At 40.6% G+C, this 19397-nt stretch overlaps 1 protein-coding gene across 1 annotated transcript in view; it reads left to right on the plus strand.

Annotated features, from left to right (window-relative positions):
* The window catches only part of SLC26A8 (solute carrier family 26 member 8), a gene marked incomplete at its 3' end in the record, with an annotated part of 77311 nt that overhangs the window by 49174 nt on the left and 8740 nt on the right, over positions 1-19397 (plus strand). The window contains exons 9-16 of the mRNA XM_080805932.1: positions 5112-5259; positions 6102-6215; positions 11765-11842; positions 14540-14635; positions 15776-15882; positions 15964-16033; positions 16459-16551; positions 16658-16789. Of these exons, the coding sequence (XP_080662058.1) occupies positions 5112-5259; positions 6102-6215; positions 11765-11842; positions 14540-14635; positions 15776-15882; positions 15964-16033; positions 16459-16551; positions 16658-16789 (838 nt within the window). The remainder of the gene's footprint in view (positions 1-5111; positions 5260-6101; positions 6216-11764; positions 11843-14539; positions 14636-15775; positions 15883-15963; positions 16034-16458; positions 16552-16657; positions 16790-19397) is intronic.

The following is a 19397-nucleotide window of genomic DNA, read 5'->3' on the forward strand; positions in this document are numbered from 1 at the left end:
TTTTTTTTTTTAAGAGCAAACCCATTTTTTTCACCCTCCCAAAATGCTGTAGAACCAACTTTTGTTATTTTGTAAATTGTTAAATAAAAAGAACAAATAAGCATTTATCATGCTTTTCCTATAAGAACTGCTCTTTGGGAGATCCAAATATTGATATTCAGATACTTCACTTTATAGAAGTATTACAGCAATTTAAGGGAGAAGGAATTATAGAATTAGGATATCACCATTAAAGTATACTAGTGTAACATCTGTTAACATCACAAAAAGACACAATAATGAGCTATCAGAAAAAGAAATTAAGAAAACAATCCCATTTATAGTTGCATGAAAAAGAATAAAATACATAAGAATAAATTTAACGAAGGAGGTGGAAGACATGTATACTGAAAACTATAAGACTTTGATGAAAGAAATGGAAGAAGACACAAATAAATGGAAAAATATCCCATCCTCATGGATTGGAAGTACTAATATTGTTAAAATGTTCATACTATCCAAAGAAATCTACAAATTCAATGCAATTCTATCAAAGTTCCAATGGTATTTTGCACAGAAATAGAACAATCTTTATTTTAAAGATGTGTTTATATATTCTAGAGAGAAAACACAAGCACAAGCAGGTGGAGGGACAGAGGGAAAGAACTCCAAGCAGACTTCCCACAGAGGGCAGGGCTCAATTCCAGGACCCTGAGATTATAACCTGAGCAGAAGGCAGAGGCTTAACCAACTGAGCCAACCAAGTGCTTCTAATTATAGTTTTTTTAAAAAGACATTTTATGCCTCCTGACAGAATTACACACTACCACCTATGAACTATTTTTGCCCCCCAAAACTAGCCCATATCTGACCAAACCCAAAAGGCTAACTACCAATTTATAAGAAATACAAAAGAGGAATATGTTAAATGATAATTCAGAGATGCAATCAGCAAAATCTTTTGGGAAAAGGAACAGTGTCCAGGTTTCTTTAACAACAACAACAGCTTTTGTTGCAGGGAGGAAAAACAAAAATATGTAGCAAGAACCTATAGCTTAAAAGAGATTTAAGAGACATAACAACAAATTGTAACATATGGATCTTATTTGGGTTCTAATTAAAACAAACTGTAAAATATATATTTATAAGACATTTGGGAAAGTTTGAACATTAATTGTATATTTGATTATATTGATAAATTGGTATTAATCTTCCTGTGTGTATCTTTCAAATAGGTACACTAAAATGTTTACAATTAAAACTATAGAGGGGCGCCTGGGTGGCTCAGTGGGTTGAAGCCTCTGCCTTCGGCTCAGGTCATGGTCCTAGAGTCCTGGGATCGAGCCCCGCATCGGGCTCTCTGCTCGGTGGAGAGCCTGCTTTCTCCTCTCTCTCTGCCTGCCTTTCTGCCTGCTTGTGATCTCTGCCTGTCGAATAAATAAATAAAAATCTTTAAAAAAAAAAAAAAACTATAGAATGCCTGGTATTTGCTTCAAAATAATCTTGGAATAGGCAGTGGGTAGGAGTACAAATGAAATAAGACTGATTATAAATTGTTAAGTATTGAAAGTGAGTGATGGGTACACAAGAGCTCACTATACCGTCCTTTCCTCTTTTGTAAATTTTTGTAAAAAACATTAAAAATAAATTACCAAATATTTATGAGTGTTACTCAATGATGCATGCCCATGAAGGGAACCAAAAACAGTCTCTGACTCCTAAGAAGTCAGCCTAAAATTGACCACACAGAACCTGTCTTAGATACTCCGGATAACAGAGTGAAATTCCTAAACCCCTTCACAAACAGACAAGCATCCATTCCTATAAGAAGCAGGATAATCTTTAATTCTCTGATCAGAAATCTGATAGTAATACTGACAAAGAAGAAAGTTTATTGTCTTAAGGAGAGTTTCCTGGTTTACAATATGGTGGGAGATATACCTGGGAAGAAGTTCTACTTGTGGTAATATGAGACTGGCAATGTTTTATATGATGTGATCTTAGAAGAAATTATGTATATATTGACTTAATAGAATTAGATGACAGTGACTACCAGCAAGACGGACAAGTCTCAACAATCTGGTGACCTCAAATCAACAGGAGTTGAGAGAGGATCTGGGGAGATGGTGGAATAAAAAGCACCAGGAATCTCTCTCCCCACCTAGACAAAAATTACACTAGCAGAATCTGTCTGATATAACTATTTTGGAACTCTATAGCCTATTGAGGCCTTGTAACCTCTAGGGAAAGGCATGGATGGTAAATTGCAATTAATTTCAGGAAATTTCAGCTCTTAGCACAGTGTCAGCTACCATCCCCCACATCCAGCCTTATGGCAGGCAGTGGAATACCTGAAGCAACTTGCACACAACTTGAGGGAGGAAGCATAGGCAAAGAAGACCCTGTCCTCCAAATATTGTGGATCTTTCCTCTGATTGCTGATTGCTACTTCTGACCACAGAGGTGCAAACAAAAAGGTCAACAGCCATTGTTGTTGCACCTCGCTCCCATTTGTTGCAAGTCCCTCCCCCTCTGGTAAAAGTGACTTCCAAGGGATGTAAAGGGCTAGTGCCCCTTTTTTTCTTCATTTTTCTCTTTTTTCCCCTTTTAGAAGTCACACATTAAAGATTAGGAGATTTTTAAAAACTGTATATATAAGAAAAATTAGAACATAACTACACATACCCAGAGAAAGGTACAGACTCAGAAAAACCCTGAGAAAACCTTAAGTTTATACATCAAGCTTATCCTCAGCATAAAAACAGCCTACAACAACAACAACAACAGAACAATTACAAAAAACAGCAACTCTGGGAGTGGGGAGAATCTGATTTCCAGAGTTATCACATTATTAGATTCAAGTACACAATATTCCACAAAAATCTGAAGGCAGATAAAGGAAGTATGGTTCATTCAAAAGAAAAAAGAAACAAGAACAACAATTGTCCTGAAAAAGGCCTGACGGCAGATCTATGAGCATAAGACTTTAAAGCACTTGTCTTAAAAATACTTAAAGAACTAAAGGGAAATGTGGAGAAAGTCATGAAAACAATGTGTGAACAAAATGGAAATATCAATAAAGAGACAGAAAACTTAAAAAGAAACTAAAAAGAAGTTATGGGGCTAAGAAGTACAATAACAGAAAGGAAAATTCACTAGAGGGATTTAAAAACAGATTTGAGCAGTCAGAAGAAGGACTTGGTGAACTTGAAGATAATGGAAATTATTGAGTCTGAGGAACAGAAGGAAAAAAGATCAGAGAAAAATGAACAGAGTTGTAAGGACCTATGGGACACCATCAAGTACAACAACATATACTTCATGGTAGTCTCAGAAGGAGATGAAAGAAAGAAAGAGATGGGGAACAATATTTGAAGAAAAAAAATGGCTGAAAACTTCCCAAATTTGATGGAAGACATGAATGTAAATGTCTAAATCTAACAAATTCCTAGTAAGAGAAACTCCAAGAGACCTGTATTTAGATATATAATCAAACTTCAAAAGACAAAGAGAGGGGCGCCTGGGTGGCTCAGTGGGTTAAGCCTCTGCCTTCGGCTCAGGTCATGATCTCAGGGTCCTGGAATTGAGCCCCATGTCAGGCTCTCTGTTCAGCGGGGAGCCTGCTTCCCCCTTCTCTCTCTGCCTGCCTCTTTGCATACTTGTGATCTCTGTCTGTCAAACAAATAAAATCTTGAAAAAAAAAAAGACAAAGAGAGTCTTGAAAGCAAAAAGAGAAGTGACTCGGCATACATACACAAGGGCTTATCAATAAAGTAATGAACAGATTTTTCATCAGAAACCTTGGAGGTGAGAATGCAGTGGGCCAACACATTCAAATTGCTAAAAGAAAAAGAAAACTGTCAACCAAGAATCCTATATCCAGCAAAATTTTCCCTCAAAAGTAAAGGAGAAATTAAAGCATTCCCAGATAAACAAAAGCTGAAGGAGTTTATTACCACTTGAACTGCCATGCAAGATATGCTCAAGGGAGTTTTGCAGGGTGAAATGAAAGGACACTAGACAGTAGCTTAAAGCTGTATGAAGAAATAAAGATCTTAATAAAGGTAAATATTGGGAAATTATAAAAACTAATTATAAAAACTATTATAAAAACTAAATTATAAAAACTAATGTTTTTAACAATGGTTTGTAATTCCACTTTTTATTTCTTACATAATTTTAAGAGACCAATGCATTTAAAAGAATTACGAGTTTGGGGGCACCTGGGTAGCTCAGTCAGTTAAGCATCTACCTTCAGCAGGACCTCAAGGTCACTATGTTGAGTGGACTAAGCCAGTCACAAAAAGACAAACACTGTAAGACTCCACTTTTGTGGGGTGCTGAGAATAGTCCAAATCATCAAGACAGAAAGGAGAATGGTGGTGGCCAGGACTGAGGGAGGGAGGGGGGAAATGGAGAGTTATTGGTTAATGGGATTAATACAGTTTCAGTTTCACAAGGTGAGTGTCGGGTGTGGATGATGGAGATGGTCACACATTATGAATGTATTTACCGCCATTGGTACACTTAAACATGGGTAAGATGGTAGATTTCAATGTTATGCATATTTACCAAGACAAAAAAATTGGGGGGAAAAACTATAGAAGGGAAGGTATGGTTAGAATTGGAAGTAATTTGAACAAAGGACAGTGATTTAAGTTATACCCTGAAATAACCCTGAAAGTTATACCCTGAAAGTTAAGTTATAACTTAAATTGAGCATGAGCATGAGATTTGAGCATGAGTAGTATAGAATTCATTGAGCTTTTTAGCTGTGACCCATCACAGACATGTATCTGCCTGTTGTTTATCCACTGGGATGGTCTCCCAATAGCGTGGATGAGCCATTTTCCATCAATCTTTGTTGCTTCCCTGTCCTGTTTGTTGCTGTTGCTATGTGACAAAAACGTTGACATGGAAGATAGCAGAGCATGTTCTCACAACGGCTTTAATAACCTGGCTGGGTTTGCTTGTGGTTTTTGGTAGGCTGCTGCCTCAGTTGTTCTTCTTATCTTTTATTATTATTATTTTTTAAAGGGTCAGGCCAGTTGCCCCACATGATAAGTCTGGAGTGGGGAGGGACCAATAAGTTTTTCCTGCTATCTAGGAATGATTCCACCATTTTATTCCAGCTTCATGTTTCCTGTGACACCAGATTTGAAGATTCTTCCTGAACTTATTTTAGAAGCTTTCTCCTTAGCTTTAGTAAGCTCCTCTCTGCTCATATTTCTGGGCAAGAAGATTGCCAGTTACCATAACTACCACGTGAATTCCAACCAGGTGAGATGACAGGCCTTTCTCTTATATCCTCTGACCCTATGTCTTTGTTCTCCTATCTGAGTCTCCTGCTAATATGACGACTTCATTCTTTGTAACCAGAGAGTCAGTGAGACTGTAATTTGAATTATAATTACCCAAGGATTTTTGAGGAGTGTGGCATACTTAACTTTGAAGTCACTTAAATTAACACGAGTGTTATTCCCCCAGAACAGCTATGGTGTAGGGAGGCAAGAAGATAACATATGGTATCGTGTTGTTAAGCTAGCAGAATTCCTCTCTTAATTTTGTCTTTCTTTCCAAGTCCTGAGGAGTCAAGCACATACTAAGGCACAATAAGAAATGCTAGGGAATATCAAAACCAGGCTACTAACATAATTACACTACTCTCCTAGGAACAGTCCTTCTTTGTTTGTTTGTTTAATTTCCCCCTATTTTAAGTTTGGCTCTTTTCCTAGAAATCCAAAGAGAGATGTGGAAGCAAGAGGTATCTCACTTTGATTTTGAGGTAGTATAAAAGGGAGTGAGGAAAAATAGTACTATGTTTCCCTCTGCCATTCTATGTCCCAGTAATCATGTGAAAGGGAATAATAAGACAAAAAGTTCATTTCTCACTTTGAAAAAGTGCTTTTCTTATGATGGCTAACTAAAATGAAGATTCGAGTTAGTCCAGGAATCAGATTTGCCATCCTTTTGTTTTTTCTAGGAATATTTCAGTGTTGTCTAAAATGATGGAAACAATCTTATTATCAAACATAAAAAATAGACAGTATACCTTGAGTTCAAACTCAACCCTGCCTTCTTCCACAAACAGTGGGCCAAATGTGTTTGCCATTTCTTTACAGGATTTAATAGCCATTGGCCTTTGCAATGTCATCAGCTCATTTTTCAGATCTTGTGTGTTTACTGGTGCTATTATCAGAACGATTATCCAAGATAAGACTGGAGGAAGACAGCAGGTATGTTGGAATAGAATTTTTTCTTTAATATGAAACATATTTATACTACTCATATGTATATTCATAGAAGAGTATTTTATTTGTTTAATTTTGTAGCTGCTTTATTTTAAGATTTTATTTATTTGTTTGAGAGAGAACATGAGCAGGGTGAAGGGGCAGAGAGAGAGGGAGAAGTGGACTCCCTACTGAGCAGGAAGATCAAGGAGGGGGGTGCTCAATCCCAGGACCTTGAGATCAAGACCTGAGCCAAAGGCAGACACTTAACCAACTGAGCCAACCTGGTGCCCCATACTGCTGCTTTAATGTTATGTTTGTTAGGGAAGGTCTCTTGGAGCAACTTGAATTTCACGCTTGCCTAAATTTTTGCTTAGACTTTTGTCTTAAAAACTATTGCCAATGTAGAACTTGTAAGTCATTTTCTATAGAAATATTATTCTATGTGAGAGGTTTCTATGTATTAGCCCATAAAGACCCATTTTTCATGTAACATCTCCCAAAGAATAATATTTCAGGTAAACTAACCATCACCTCTTAATATTGTTTTCCAGGGAAAGATATATGCCCAGTCCTCATCTGGGAAAGCAAATAATACACCTCTCTCCATACTAGCTGCAGAACTAAAAACTTTCCTAGCTTCCCCAAGGCGCATGGCAAGAGGCTTTCATGATAGAGAGTAAGGTCTTTGTCTAGATGAGCCTAGAGAATTTATGACCGGTCTGCCTTGGAATATAAGCAAACCGTCTGGGTCAGATTCTCTTCAGGTATGCTGAATTAGTAACCTAAATGTGTGGGTCAGAGGGGAGAACGAAGGGGAGGATGTTGGTAGAGAAGAGTTTAAAGGCCAGATCTTTGTCTAACTGTAGGCATGAGATTTTGTAAGTCTAATATCCATAGGTTCTGAACTGACTAGATAGAAATTCCTGCTCTACCGCATGGGAGGTATCCCAGCTCAGCTCTGCAGCATGATGAAATGTCAGAGAACTATCAGAATCGAAACTGGAGTAAGCCCAGAGAATGGGTCAGGGTTCAGAGGGCAGAGAAACAGTGACAGAGGTCAGCAATGAGCTTAGGTCTCAGACACATGGTAGAAACTTAAGTGTCAGAGAATGGACACTACACTTTAATGGGGGAAGATAAAGTGTCCCCATCCCTGGGTAGATAGAGGTGAAATATAAGGTCAAAGCCAATAAAAGTTAGCAGGGTCGAGAGCTTGAGTCTAGAGTAAGACCATGTCATGTCACTTCACGTTCTGCCAGACACGCTGACCTGTAAGGTGTAGCTCTTTTCCACCACCGTTGGGCAAAGAGAAGGAAGGTGGGCTCTGTATAAAAGAAGGATGTTCTCTGCACATGTGTACAAACATTCAAGTCAAAGGAGGGGATTTCATGATAAGAAGAGAAAATGGCCATCCCAGACATTAGTCTCCACTAACTTTTAACAACATGCCTTGTATATTCAGTAGGTAAGTGTAAGATACATGTGGGGAGAAACAACACACACAGTTGGAAAAACTAAATCGCAAGGCAAGTAACATTAAGTGCAGAATAAGTTGTATAAATATGTTGAGTGCAGTAAGTCAAGCAGAGAAAGTCAATTATCATATGGTTTCACTTACTTGTGGAACATAAGGAATAGAATGGAGGACATTAGGAGAAGGAAGGGAAAAGTGAAGGGGGGGAAATCAGAGAAATCCGAGAAACAAACTGAGGGTTTTGGGGGGAGGGTGGATGAGCCCAATGATGGGTATTAAGGAGGGCACATATTGCATGGAGCATTGGGTGTTATATATAAACAATGAATCATAGAACACTGCATCAAAAACTAATGATGCACTGTATGGTGACTAACATAACATAATAAAAGATAATTAAAAAAAGAATGAAATAAAAAGTACCATAAATCTATAAATACAAGAAAGAGATGGATGGAGGAAGTGGACTTCTGTAGATTATTGAAAGAAGATTAGGACTGGGGTGCCTGGGTGTCTCAGTCAGTTAAGAAGCTGCCTTCAGCTCTGGTCATGATCCCGGGGTCCTGGGATTGAGCCCCGTGTTGGGCTCTGTGCTCAGCGAGGAGTTGGCTTGAGATTCTCCCCTTCTCCTTTTGTCCCTCCCCCTACTTGGTCTCTCTCTCTCTCTTTCTTTCTTTCAAATAAATAAATAAAATCTTAAAAAAGAAAGGAAGGAAGGAAGGAAAGGAGAAAGAAAGAAAGAAAGAAAGAAAGAAAGAAAGAAAGAAAGAGAAAGAAAGAAAGAAAGAAAGAAGAAAGAAAAGAAAGAAAGAAAGAAAGAAAGAAAGAAAGAAAGAAAGAAAGAAAGAAAGAAAGAGGAAGGTAGGTTAGGATATGTATAGCTAGGAGGAAAGAAAGTCTTCAGTTCAGCTTGAGTTGCATTTAGCCTGTTGGAAAAAGTACCCAATTCAGAGGCAGCCTGGGGCTCTCATCTATTTTCTGCTGCTGCTGCTGCTGCTGCTGCTGCTGCATTGTTCTCCTGTCCCTACCAATGACTCTCCCTGCGGCATAGTGATGCTGCACAGATGGGCATTCTCCCAGGGATGCTGGTCCTTCCCTGAGACCCTAATTTGCCCAGTAAATCACTGGTTTGAGCAGAGAATGTTAGTTGGCCCCTGGCTCTGGAGGCACTGGGGGTCCCCAGCCTCCACTCTGAGTTTCTGATCTGGACAAGCAAAGGCCTCTGAGATTCATTCAGCCCTCTTCATCCCACAGCGGTGGGGTGTTCTCCCTATCCCTCCTTTCTGGGGATTTTTGAGTCACTTCGCCTGGGAACGCCTTCATTTCTTCCAAGTTCCTCAGAACTCTAGGAGGAGAAGCTAGGGGGCAGGCTCTGTACCTCTCAGACCTGACCTGCCACCAAAGGCCTTTTTTTTTTTTTTAATCTAAATTTCACTTTAATTTCCCTTGTCTAGAACCCACTTATCTTCCCTGGTTACAGCAAAATGTATTGGCTCTTCCATCCAAGGCTTGGATTTCAGTGTTGGCAGGCCAGGGCAGAGGGAATATGAAGAGCCCCAGACCTGGGGTCAATTGGACTGTCCCCCAATCCATCGTCCGGCTCCCCTCATTCTAACATTCTAACCACTGGATTTCCATGTTCTCCGTGATTGGGCTCCTTTCCTTGTTCCCTGCTTTCCAAGGACTGGTCTTCTAGCCATGCCCCCAGGCTCTCAGAACTGCTTTAAAAAAATTATTATTATAAAAGAAAGAAAAGAAAGAGATATAAAAGAAAGAAAGAGATATAAAAGAAAGAGATATAAAAGAAAGAAATTGCTTCCTTCTTAGAGGAAGCAAATGGGTCAGTTGGAGGGAGCCTAGATCTTGGAGTCAGCCAGTCAGATAGATTGGAACCTGACTCTGGTTCCTACATGGGTGACCTTGGGCAAGTTACTTTTGCTTTTTGAGGCTGCAGTCCTCATCTATAAAATGGGGCTAAAGATAACTTTTCAGTTAGGAGAATTAAATTAGATGGTAATAGTGCTTATCATAGCCCCTGTCACTTAGGAGGTTCAAAAATTGTAGCTTCTACCCCAAGTTCCCAGGGCCTGGGCCAGTACTTGGCAATGTGCTTGTCAACTTCGTGGAACCCACTGTGTATGGAGTAGTTGGTGTCTGAGGGTCTGCATGTTGATAGTGGCTGTGGCTTGTGGGAACTCGCAGTGCCTTGAATTCCCGAAGAGAAGGCAAAGTCAGCAGAGTCAGTTTTTGTTCAAGAAAACCTGGGAAAGAGATGGAAAATGGGAGCAGAATAGCAAAATATGCATGAGATGTAAAGTTCTACATGCTGGCTGTCTTTAGACCCTGTTCAGACACTAAGTCTGAGATTCAGAGAACCATCAAGCATCCTCCTAAGGCACGATGCCACCAAGGATGGCCCTCTGATCCCAAAGTCTACTCCTTTGTGTGTGCAGCCCAGGGAGACACAATTTTTGGCAGGTCTCCCACCCTCTCTCAGCAGCAAATTTTGTGGGATTCAGTGTCGGATTTGTACTCATTTAAATCTAGGTTTTATGCAGCTTTTTTTTTTTTAGCATCTGCCTATCTTTGTTTCCTTCAATCAGAAGAACTTGGAGAAAAGAAGTGGGAGGTAGGTAAAGCCTATCCAGGAATGCCAAAAAAACAAAACACCAAGGCAAACAAAAACAAAAACAAACCAAACAGCAAGAAAAAAGAAGTGATAGGAAGGAAAAGTGCTGATGTACTTTCCTGTGCTGATCGAAGTAGTTTTTCTACAGTGCCAACGAAGACCACCCGATGCGAGACCCTTATTACACTAGATCCGGCAACAGGCTGATATGTACATTGGTTGGAGAAGCTCATGTTCTCAGTTACCTGTTTCAGTTCCACAGGGTATAAAATGTGTGTCCGTAGAACTCCCTGAGTTTCAGTTGTAGTGGTCCATTTTCCTCAATCTCCTTTCAACCCTACCATTGTGGAAGGAAGGAAGCAGGAAATTTATTTCCTTGCTTTTACTTTTAGTGATGCATTTATAAGCAAATAGCAGTGAGCAGAGAGAGGGAATCCAATAAGAAGGTCTGTCTGTCTTTCTTTCTTTCTTTCCACTCCTAAGAAACAAAGAGAAAAATTCGAGCATCATTGCTGATCTGTCACTTAATGGGTTAACTTTGAGGGACTCCCTCAGATCTTGCTTGTTTGGACCATGGTTCTGATCAGTGGTTTGTTTTATCTTCCCCCACACAGATCCCCCAACACATTGGGAGATTACACTGTTTTGTAAACATTTTTGCTATCAGAGGCTTAAACTATGGAGATTTATCCATGGAGGACATATTGAGTCCAAGACTCTGTCCAGAGAGCCATGAGACTCTAAAGGGAACTGTGTGGCTCAGTTTGCTATCTGTAGTTGCCGACCAGAACCCCTGCTTACCAAGCAACACTGAGCCCAGAGTCACACAGCTAGCATAAGACCCAGAGCTGCTCTCTGCAGCCCTGACTCACATTTGTAACTTTTTTTTATGGTAATGAAGCAGAGAAAAACTGAGGAACATCAGAAATGATTATCATTGCATTTTTAAGATGGAGCATTTCTGACACTGTTTGATGGGAAGCTATCCAAGCTCCAAGCAGGAGAGTGAGGAGGGAGGTATTTACTGATATGGGAAATGGAGGGGTTGGGATTTTAGGGTGGACAGTAATGGGTCTACTAGGGCTTTTCTAAAATGTTCCAGGAGGAGTTAAATTTGGGAGGAAATGCAAACCCAACCTTAGAAGACTCCAGATTTCACAGCACAAAGCTAGGGCAATAAAGATTCAAATAGTCAAGACAATTTAGCACTTTTCAGAAAGCATTCATGCATTCATTTGACAAGTATTTCTTGAGTACCTAGTGTATGCTTAGCGCTTTGACAAGACCTGAAAATGTCAGCTCAACAAAAAATGCACTTAGGCTGGTTGGTTACACTCAACTCCTTTTAAGAAAAAAATGACACGCTTCTCACCAAGCAGAAGGCCTCAGTTGCAGACAGGGACCAATACATTCCTGATGGTCTCTCTCCAACTGGCTCTGTCTCCTCAGTTTGCATCTCTGGTAGGCGCAGGTGTGATGCTGCTCCTGATGGTGAAGGTGGGACACTTTTTCCATGAAATGCCAAATGTAAGTAGAACTGATAAATAACCAAGTGGGGAAAGATCAGATCTCCAGATTGTGTCTTGGCAGGGCATTCACCTTGTCCCCAGGGGTGGCCCTGTCCTAGCTCACATCCCTTCCTTTTAAAATAATAGCATCCGCCTCATAAGATTGGGAGTTAAATCAAGTGATATTTGTAATACAGAGAGAACAGCATTGAGCTAATCGTAAGTACACAAGAGGTATTAGGTATTATTGTCACTCTTCTCATTCTCATTAATCTTCTTTTTCTTGCTTAAGCTATAAAGTAAGTTTTATAAGTAAGGATTTAGTTAAAGATGACCAAAATAGACTTCAGATGCCAGAACGCCCCTCACCGACTCAGGCTTGGAAACTCATTGTGTATTCATGCCATCTGTTTTCCTAAGCCGTTTCCAGAAGGCCTTGTTCTGCATTCATATGAACTCAATCCCCCTATTACTGCCATTCTGCCTTGTGATGAGTTTACACTAGACAGCAGGTTCTGAAAGTTGGGTTTTAACCCTGTTCAGCTGGGACGCCTCTATATACTTGCCATTTCTTCCCTTTGCGAGAGACTGATCACCCTGCATTTAGAAATGCCAAGGGCATTAATGATTGGCTGTCATTAATTTGTTCTCAGTTACAATACAGATCAGTGCTCAGTGACCACAATTTCCTTGTAAATTTCCTTAATGTTCCCTTTCGCCATGTTTAGATAGTATTAAGGGAGGTGGGAAGAAATTTCATGACTGGGGGGAGCAGCTTGGTTACAAGCTGGAGTGGTTGCAAATATTATCCCCATGCTTTTGAACACCACCATTCCACCTGGTAAATATCAGGTTTCAGGAGAGCGGGACTACCTCAAGGCTCCTGCTGCCTTCTGCTCTTGTGATTCAGAGATCTTGGAACTCAGCCCCAGAATCTATATGCATGGAAGGTGGGATTAAGTTTGTATTTATCACACAAGCTGTCCTCTGATTCCCAGCAGAAGTCATCTCCAGAATGTAGCTTCTATAGCAAGGTGCATTAACTCTTAGAGTCTATTTTAGGAGAGCCGCTCACTAATTCACTTTAAATAGGGATTTTCCTCTCTCTCTCTCTCTCTCTCTCTCTTTTTCTGTATAGCTAGAAGAATCAGAATTCTTTAAAACTGCAAACAAGTAAAAATCTGTCAGAATTCACCAAGGTCCCGCCTTTATTATACATACATTAGAAACAGAACATGCCTTGCTTTTGGCTCACATTATTTTTATAGCATCTGGTTAGGATGTTTCTGGTTGAGAAGATGTGAACACCAACTGATCAGTAGAATATCTAAACCGCTGTAATAATGGGGCTCTATAAGCATTAAACTATGAATGAGCCCTTCCTTTCTTGAGAGATTATGGATAGCTTTTTATAAAACTCTTATTGGAGTAGTTGGTGGAGCATCATGGCTAGGATATCAACCTAGGGGACCAACACAATATTTTTAAAAACATGATACACAATAGTATCTTCAATATTCTAATTTTATGTGAAAAAATATATAGCACATACCAAAATGTTAAGCATGGTTATCTCTTGGATGATGGAAACTATATATATAAGTCTACTTCTTTCTTTATACATGAGCATGTTTTACCTTAATATTCAGAAAGGCAACTTTTTTTTAAGATTTTTTAAAAGATTTTTTAAATCTTTTTTAAAAGATTTTTTAATTTTTAAAAAATTAAACATCTTTTCATTTATTTAAATAAATTATTTATTTATTTATTTATTTATTTGACAGACAGAGATCATAAGTAGGCAGAGAGGCAGGCAGAGAGAGAGATGGGGACGCAGGCTCCCTGTAGAGCAGAGAGTCTGATGTGGGGCTTGGTCCCAGGAGCCTGGGATCATGACCTGAGCCAAAGGCAGAGGCTTTAACCCACTGAGCCACCTAGGCACCCTGGAAAGGCAACATTTTTTATTATATGCTGTTATGAAAAGATTTGCCAAAAATCTTGCAAAAAACCTATGAGGTAGAGTTTCTTTTCTCTCGCACCACATGTCCCTGCAAATTGCAGTACATTTAGATTCTTCTTTTTTTTTTTTTTAAGATTTTACTTATTTATTTGACAGAGATCACAAATAGTCAGAGAGGCAGGCAGAGAGAGAGGGGGGGAAGCAGGCTCCCTGCTGAGCAGAGAACCCGATGTGGGGCTCCATCCCAGGACCCTGAGATCATGACCTGAGCCAAAGGCAGAGGCTTTAACCTACTGAGCCACCCAGGTGCCCCACATTTAGAGATTCTTGACTGGAAAGAAGATGAAGATGGAAAAGAAGTGATTTCTGCTGACTTCGTCTTTGCCTATCCCTCCTCTGTTGACTTGTTGAGTCCACTGGTCACTGAGGAATCTCAGAAAACCAGAGCGAGCTTAGACCCAGCCATTCCTGGTGACTGGATCAGTTCTAACTCCCAAGCAGAGCATATAAAGGAGATGGCTAGGAAATGGCTAAGAAATGGTAAGCTAGTGCAGGGACTGCATGAAAACAAGAAAATGTATCTTAACGTTAGATTCTGTCTTGAAGCCCTGAGGATTTTTTTTTTTTTTTTTTGAAGCCCTGAGGATTTTTAACATTTCTGAGTGGCATGGCTGACTTTTTTGTGGTTCCTTTGTGAAGAACTGGGAATTCTACCTCTGAAGGGAAAATGAAGCAGGGTTTCCCTTTTCCCCATAGGCTGTCCTGGCTGGTATTATTCTGAGCAACATCCTACCCTACCTTGAAACCATTTACAACCTACCCAGTCTATGGAGGCAGAATCAATATGACTGTGTGAGTATAGATACACTGGCTGGGATAGGGAAAACAGAGGGGTAGGTTGGAAAGAGGGAACAAGAACAAGCAAAAGAGATCAAGGTGAAGGACACTAGCAATTCTTTGATAACTAATACTCTAGCTTAAAAAAGGGGGGAAGTCAAGGTTATTGGTGCATGGAAATACTGAGACTTCATTCCAAAATGACACAAAATTAATAAGAAGAAATTAAGTGGCTAGAGTTAGATACAAATCTAGTAAAAAGGATTTGTCATCCATGACACAGTTGAATGATTTTTAATCCGATTAGTGTGAACACATTCCAGGATAGGAGGCACAAATCTCACTAAGAGAAGGCAGTGTCTTGCCAGGCAGACTAAACGTTGGAGCACCTTCCCTCCTTCTAGAGCACACTACTGGGGACACAAAGGGGAAACAGCAAAAAATAAAGATGGCGGATATAATATCATGAGAGAAAAAAAGACCCAATAGAGGCAAAGAGATATGAAAGGGGATAGTTTTGGGATCCAGGTCTCAGAGGATCTAAAAGAGGATGTGGTCCAGCACACAGATACCACTTCTTGTCCTTGGAGGAGGGACAGAACTCCCAACAGGAGTGAAGAGAATGAGGGAAAGTTAAGCGTGGATACTAACAAGTGGCAAGTGAAGGGGGAAGGAAGTATTTAAGGGAGTTTGAGCCTAACCGCTCTGTGAAGATGAGTCAGGTCGCCTACTGAGAGTGATGGAGAAGGTGTTAGGGTAAGAGCTTGACATGTTGTTAAAGGCTCACCATAACCATGATAGGTCTTAAAATAGCAACTATTGTTCATGTGGTGAGTATTCTGGGTTGCTTTGGGACCAGAATTTCTAATCTCAACAGAGCCTATAAAGTAGATATTGTTATCCCTATTTTGCTCATGAGGTTTCAAGAGAGAATTGAAGATAGAAATGACCAAGGATGCCTACAAGAATTGCTAGACAGCCTTGAAACCCAATCTTTGTGATGGTGTCAGTCCATAAGGCTGTGGAATTTGTGCTCTTAAGTTCTAGGTGTCAGGAGGGGGTGGAGGAAGGGGGCTTGAGAGATAGAGCTGGTGGTTTTCTCAGTTCTGCTTGTTGTCATGGTCTTCCTTTTCCCTTCTTCCCCTCTTCCATAAGGTTATTTGGTTGGTGACATTCACATCTGCCATTTTCCTGGGACTGGATGTTGGGCTACTTGTTTCAGTAGCTTTTGCCTTCTTCATCATCACTGTTCAGTCACACAGGTACTTTGTCTCAGGTAACAGGAGGTTGGCCATGGTGATGTAAGGCAACTATGACCTAAAAGCAAATACATTTCCTTTCAGAACTAAGATCCTCCTCCTGGGTCAGATCCCTAACACCAACATATATAGAAACTTCAACGACTATCGGGAGGTAAGACTCCAAATCAGTCCCACTCCTTTGCCCGAAGGATGGGCTAGACCAGGACCGCTGCTTAGTTTTTCTACAAAATCCCTTTGCTGTCGTTGGCTGCACTACAGATACGCATCTCCCAAGGCGGAGAGAGGGAGGCAAAAAGGCAGAGGCAGGTGACATAAGCGGGTAGATCCTTAGAGTACAGTAGCCAGCTAAGGATCACTTCCTCTGGCGAGAGGGAGGCCAAGAAAAAGAAAGGAGCAAAGGGAGGGGGAAGAAGAAAGCAGGAAAAGCAAGGGGTGAAAATGGGCGGAAAGAACTTGCTAATTCTGGCCTCCCATAAAGAAGAATACAGATTCTCCAGGGGGTTCGAGAGATTTTTTTTTTTTCTTCCTCCATAAAAGAGCTGAGAAATTGCCCTCCATTTTACATTTGTCTCACAGGTCACAAACATTCCTGGGGTGAAAATCTTCCAGTGCTGTAACTCCATCACTTTTGTCAACATTAATGACCTAAAGCACAAGCTGCTGAAAGAGGTGATGGCCGCCTCCCCTGCCTTTCTCCACCGGCTCCCCCCACCCCTCCGGGGCCCCTCTCTTTGCCCACTCACCATCTGATCACAACGTCTCTTACTTCTCTCAGGTTGAAATGGTAAGGGTGCCCCTTAAAGAAGAAGAAGTGTTCCGTCTGTTTAATCGAAGTGAAGAAGGCTCACAGGAAGAAAAGATTTGTCATTGTTTCTGCAACTGTGACGAAGTGGAGCCATCACCCAGGGTTAGAAGCCTCTCTTCCTTTCTGCACAACATCCCCCACGTTTTATAAAGACGTGCACTTGTCCTTTAAAAAGAAGAACTAAGGAAAGAAAATTGAAACCCCCTCAGGGATTTCGGCTCTGAGATGGGCTCTGGGGTAATGGGAAGTCAAAGATTTCTACTCAGAAATGAAGACACAGGTCCCCTTTTGAGATTTAGATCTTGACCTAAATAGGAAGGAGGAGATGGCTGAGTCCCTACTCAATGGCCAGTGAGTAATCTGAGCACAGGGAGTACACTCTGCGTATTGAAATTGATAGTAAGAACTTAGTTGTACCTGTTTCCCTGACTTTCACCTGCCTGGCTTTAGATTTCTGAAAACAAGTGACTTAGAAGTTGTTTTCTAGAGGTGCCCGTGTGGCTCAGTTGGTTAAGCATCCGATTCTTGATTTTGGCTCAGGTCATGATCTTGGGGTTGTGGGATCGAGCCCTGAGTTGGACTCTGTACTGGACATGGTGCCTACTTGGGATTCTCTTTTTCCTTCTCCCTCTGTTCCTCATCCCCCCTCTTAAAAAAAAAAAAAAAAAAGATTGTTTCTAATTCCCACTAGGGCAGCAGAGTCGAGGTGGCTGGGGTTCCCAAGGATGTACCAGGGTCTCCTGATGTCTGCCTATGACCAAGGAGATGATGATGGGGTGTGGAGGGCAGATAAGCATAGATGGATATTTTACACCATCTGAAGCTTATTTTAGCTGATGAATTACAAAGTGTTAATTATTTCTGACTTGGACATGGTCTAAATTAATTCCCTTCATCTAATATTTATTCTCTTTCCAGTTCATGTGTAGCTTTGGGACCTTTCACCCAGTCTATACCAATACTCTGGAAGGGCAGTTCTGTGTACACACACACACACACTTTACTCCCCTCAACAAAAACACCCCTGTCCCCCTCCTCATGTAGGCACTTGCAAACACTAAGCACTCATTCTCATTCCCATGTACCCTAATGGAGCATAGGTTCTACTCAACTCCCTGAAAACACCAACTTCCCTTCCCAAGAGGACAGAATTACCACTTTATCTAATTTTTGTTTCCACACTGCACTGAGCATCATAGCGGGTGTTTACAGGACATCAGAAAATACATTTTAGAGTAGAATAGGATTGCCTAGTATTTCTTGAACTTCTACTCTGCACCCAGAACTGTGACACTTTGAAAAAGGAAAACGAGTTTGAAGGGTCTCTGTCCTCAGGGAGTTCTTTTTTCTTTTTCTTTTTTATTGTGGTAAAACCCATCACATAAAATTTACCATCTTAACGATTTTGAAGTGTAGAGTTCAATAGTATTAAATATATTCACCTTGTTCTGCAACCATCCCTATCTTCTATCAACAGATTTTTTTTTAAGATTTTACTTATTTACGTATTTGACAAAGAGATAGAGAGAGCATAAGCAGAGGGAGAAGCAGCCTCCCCACTGAGCAGGGAGCCCGATGCGGGACTTGATCCCCGGACTCCAGGATCATGACCTGAGCTGAAGGCAGACGCCAAACCAACTGAGCCACCCAGGCGCCCTTATCTGCAGGTTTTTTTTTTTTTCATCTTGCAGAACTGGAACTCTGTCCCCATTAAACAAGAGCTCCCCATTTCCTCCTCTTCCCAGCCCCTGGCTACCCCTGTTCTACCATCTGTCTCTATGAATTTGACTATTCCAGATCCCTCATTAAGTGGAATCATACAGGATTTGTCTTTCTGTCACTGTCTTACTTCACTCAGAGTAATGTCGTCAAGGTTCATCCAGGCTCTTCTTTTTTAGAAATGTTTTTGTCATGAAAATTTTGAACATAAACAAAAGTAGAGACAAGTATAACGAGCCTCAATATACCCACCACCCTCTTCAAGATTTATCAACTCATAGTCAATTTTGTTTCATCTCTATTCCCACCCATGTTTAGCCCCTCAAAATCACAGAATTATTTTGGAGCAATTCATGGAATTTTCTTTTATTTTAGTGATCTTACTTTTAAGTTAGTTATCGCTACACCCAATGTGGGGCTTGAACTCACAACCTTGAGATCAGGAGTTACATGTTCTACTGACTGAGCCAGTCAGGGGCCCAACACATGGAATTTTAAGTCAGACTAGGGAAATGGCTCTCTATTAATGTGACAAACAAGGCTTTTACTTTATATTATCCATCCTAGGATGTATGTTCTTTTCACTTCTCTGAAATTTGGATTCATTGTGTAATTGATGGCATGTCACAATTTAATTTGCAGTGACTTGTTTTTCTTTCTTGACATATAAAGTAGTGGTGCATCTTAAAATCGATGAAGTGGGGGCTCTTGGGTGGCTCAGTTGGTTATGCATCTGCCTTTGGCTTGGGTCATGATCCCAGAGTCCTAGGATTGAGCCCCAGTGTCCCAGAATCGACTCCCATGTTGGGCTCCCTGCTCAGTGGGGAGTCTGCTTCTCTGTCCCTCCCCTGGCTCGTGATTTCTCCCTCTCTCTCTCTCTTTTTCTCTAGCACGTGCGCACAAATATGCATGTGCTTTTTCTCTCTCAAATAAATAAAATGTTTAAGGAAAAATTGATAAAATAAGACAGTCAGCCATTCCATACAGTATA

Source organism: Martes martes, assembly GCF_963455335.1.
Source record: "Martes martes genome assembly, chromosome: 6".
NCBI lineage: Eukaryota > Metazoa > Chordata > Mammalia > Carnivora > Mustelidae > Martes > Martes martes.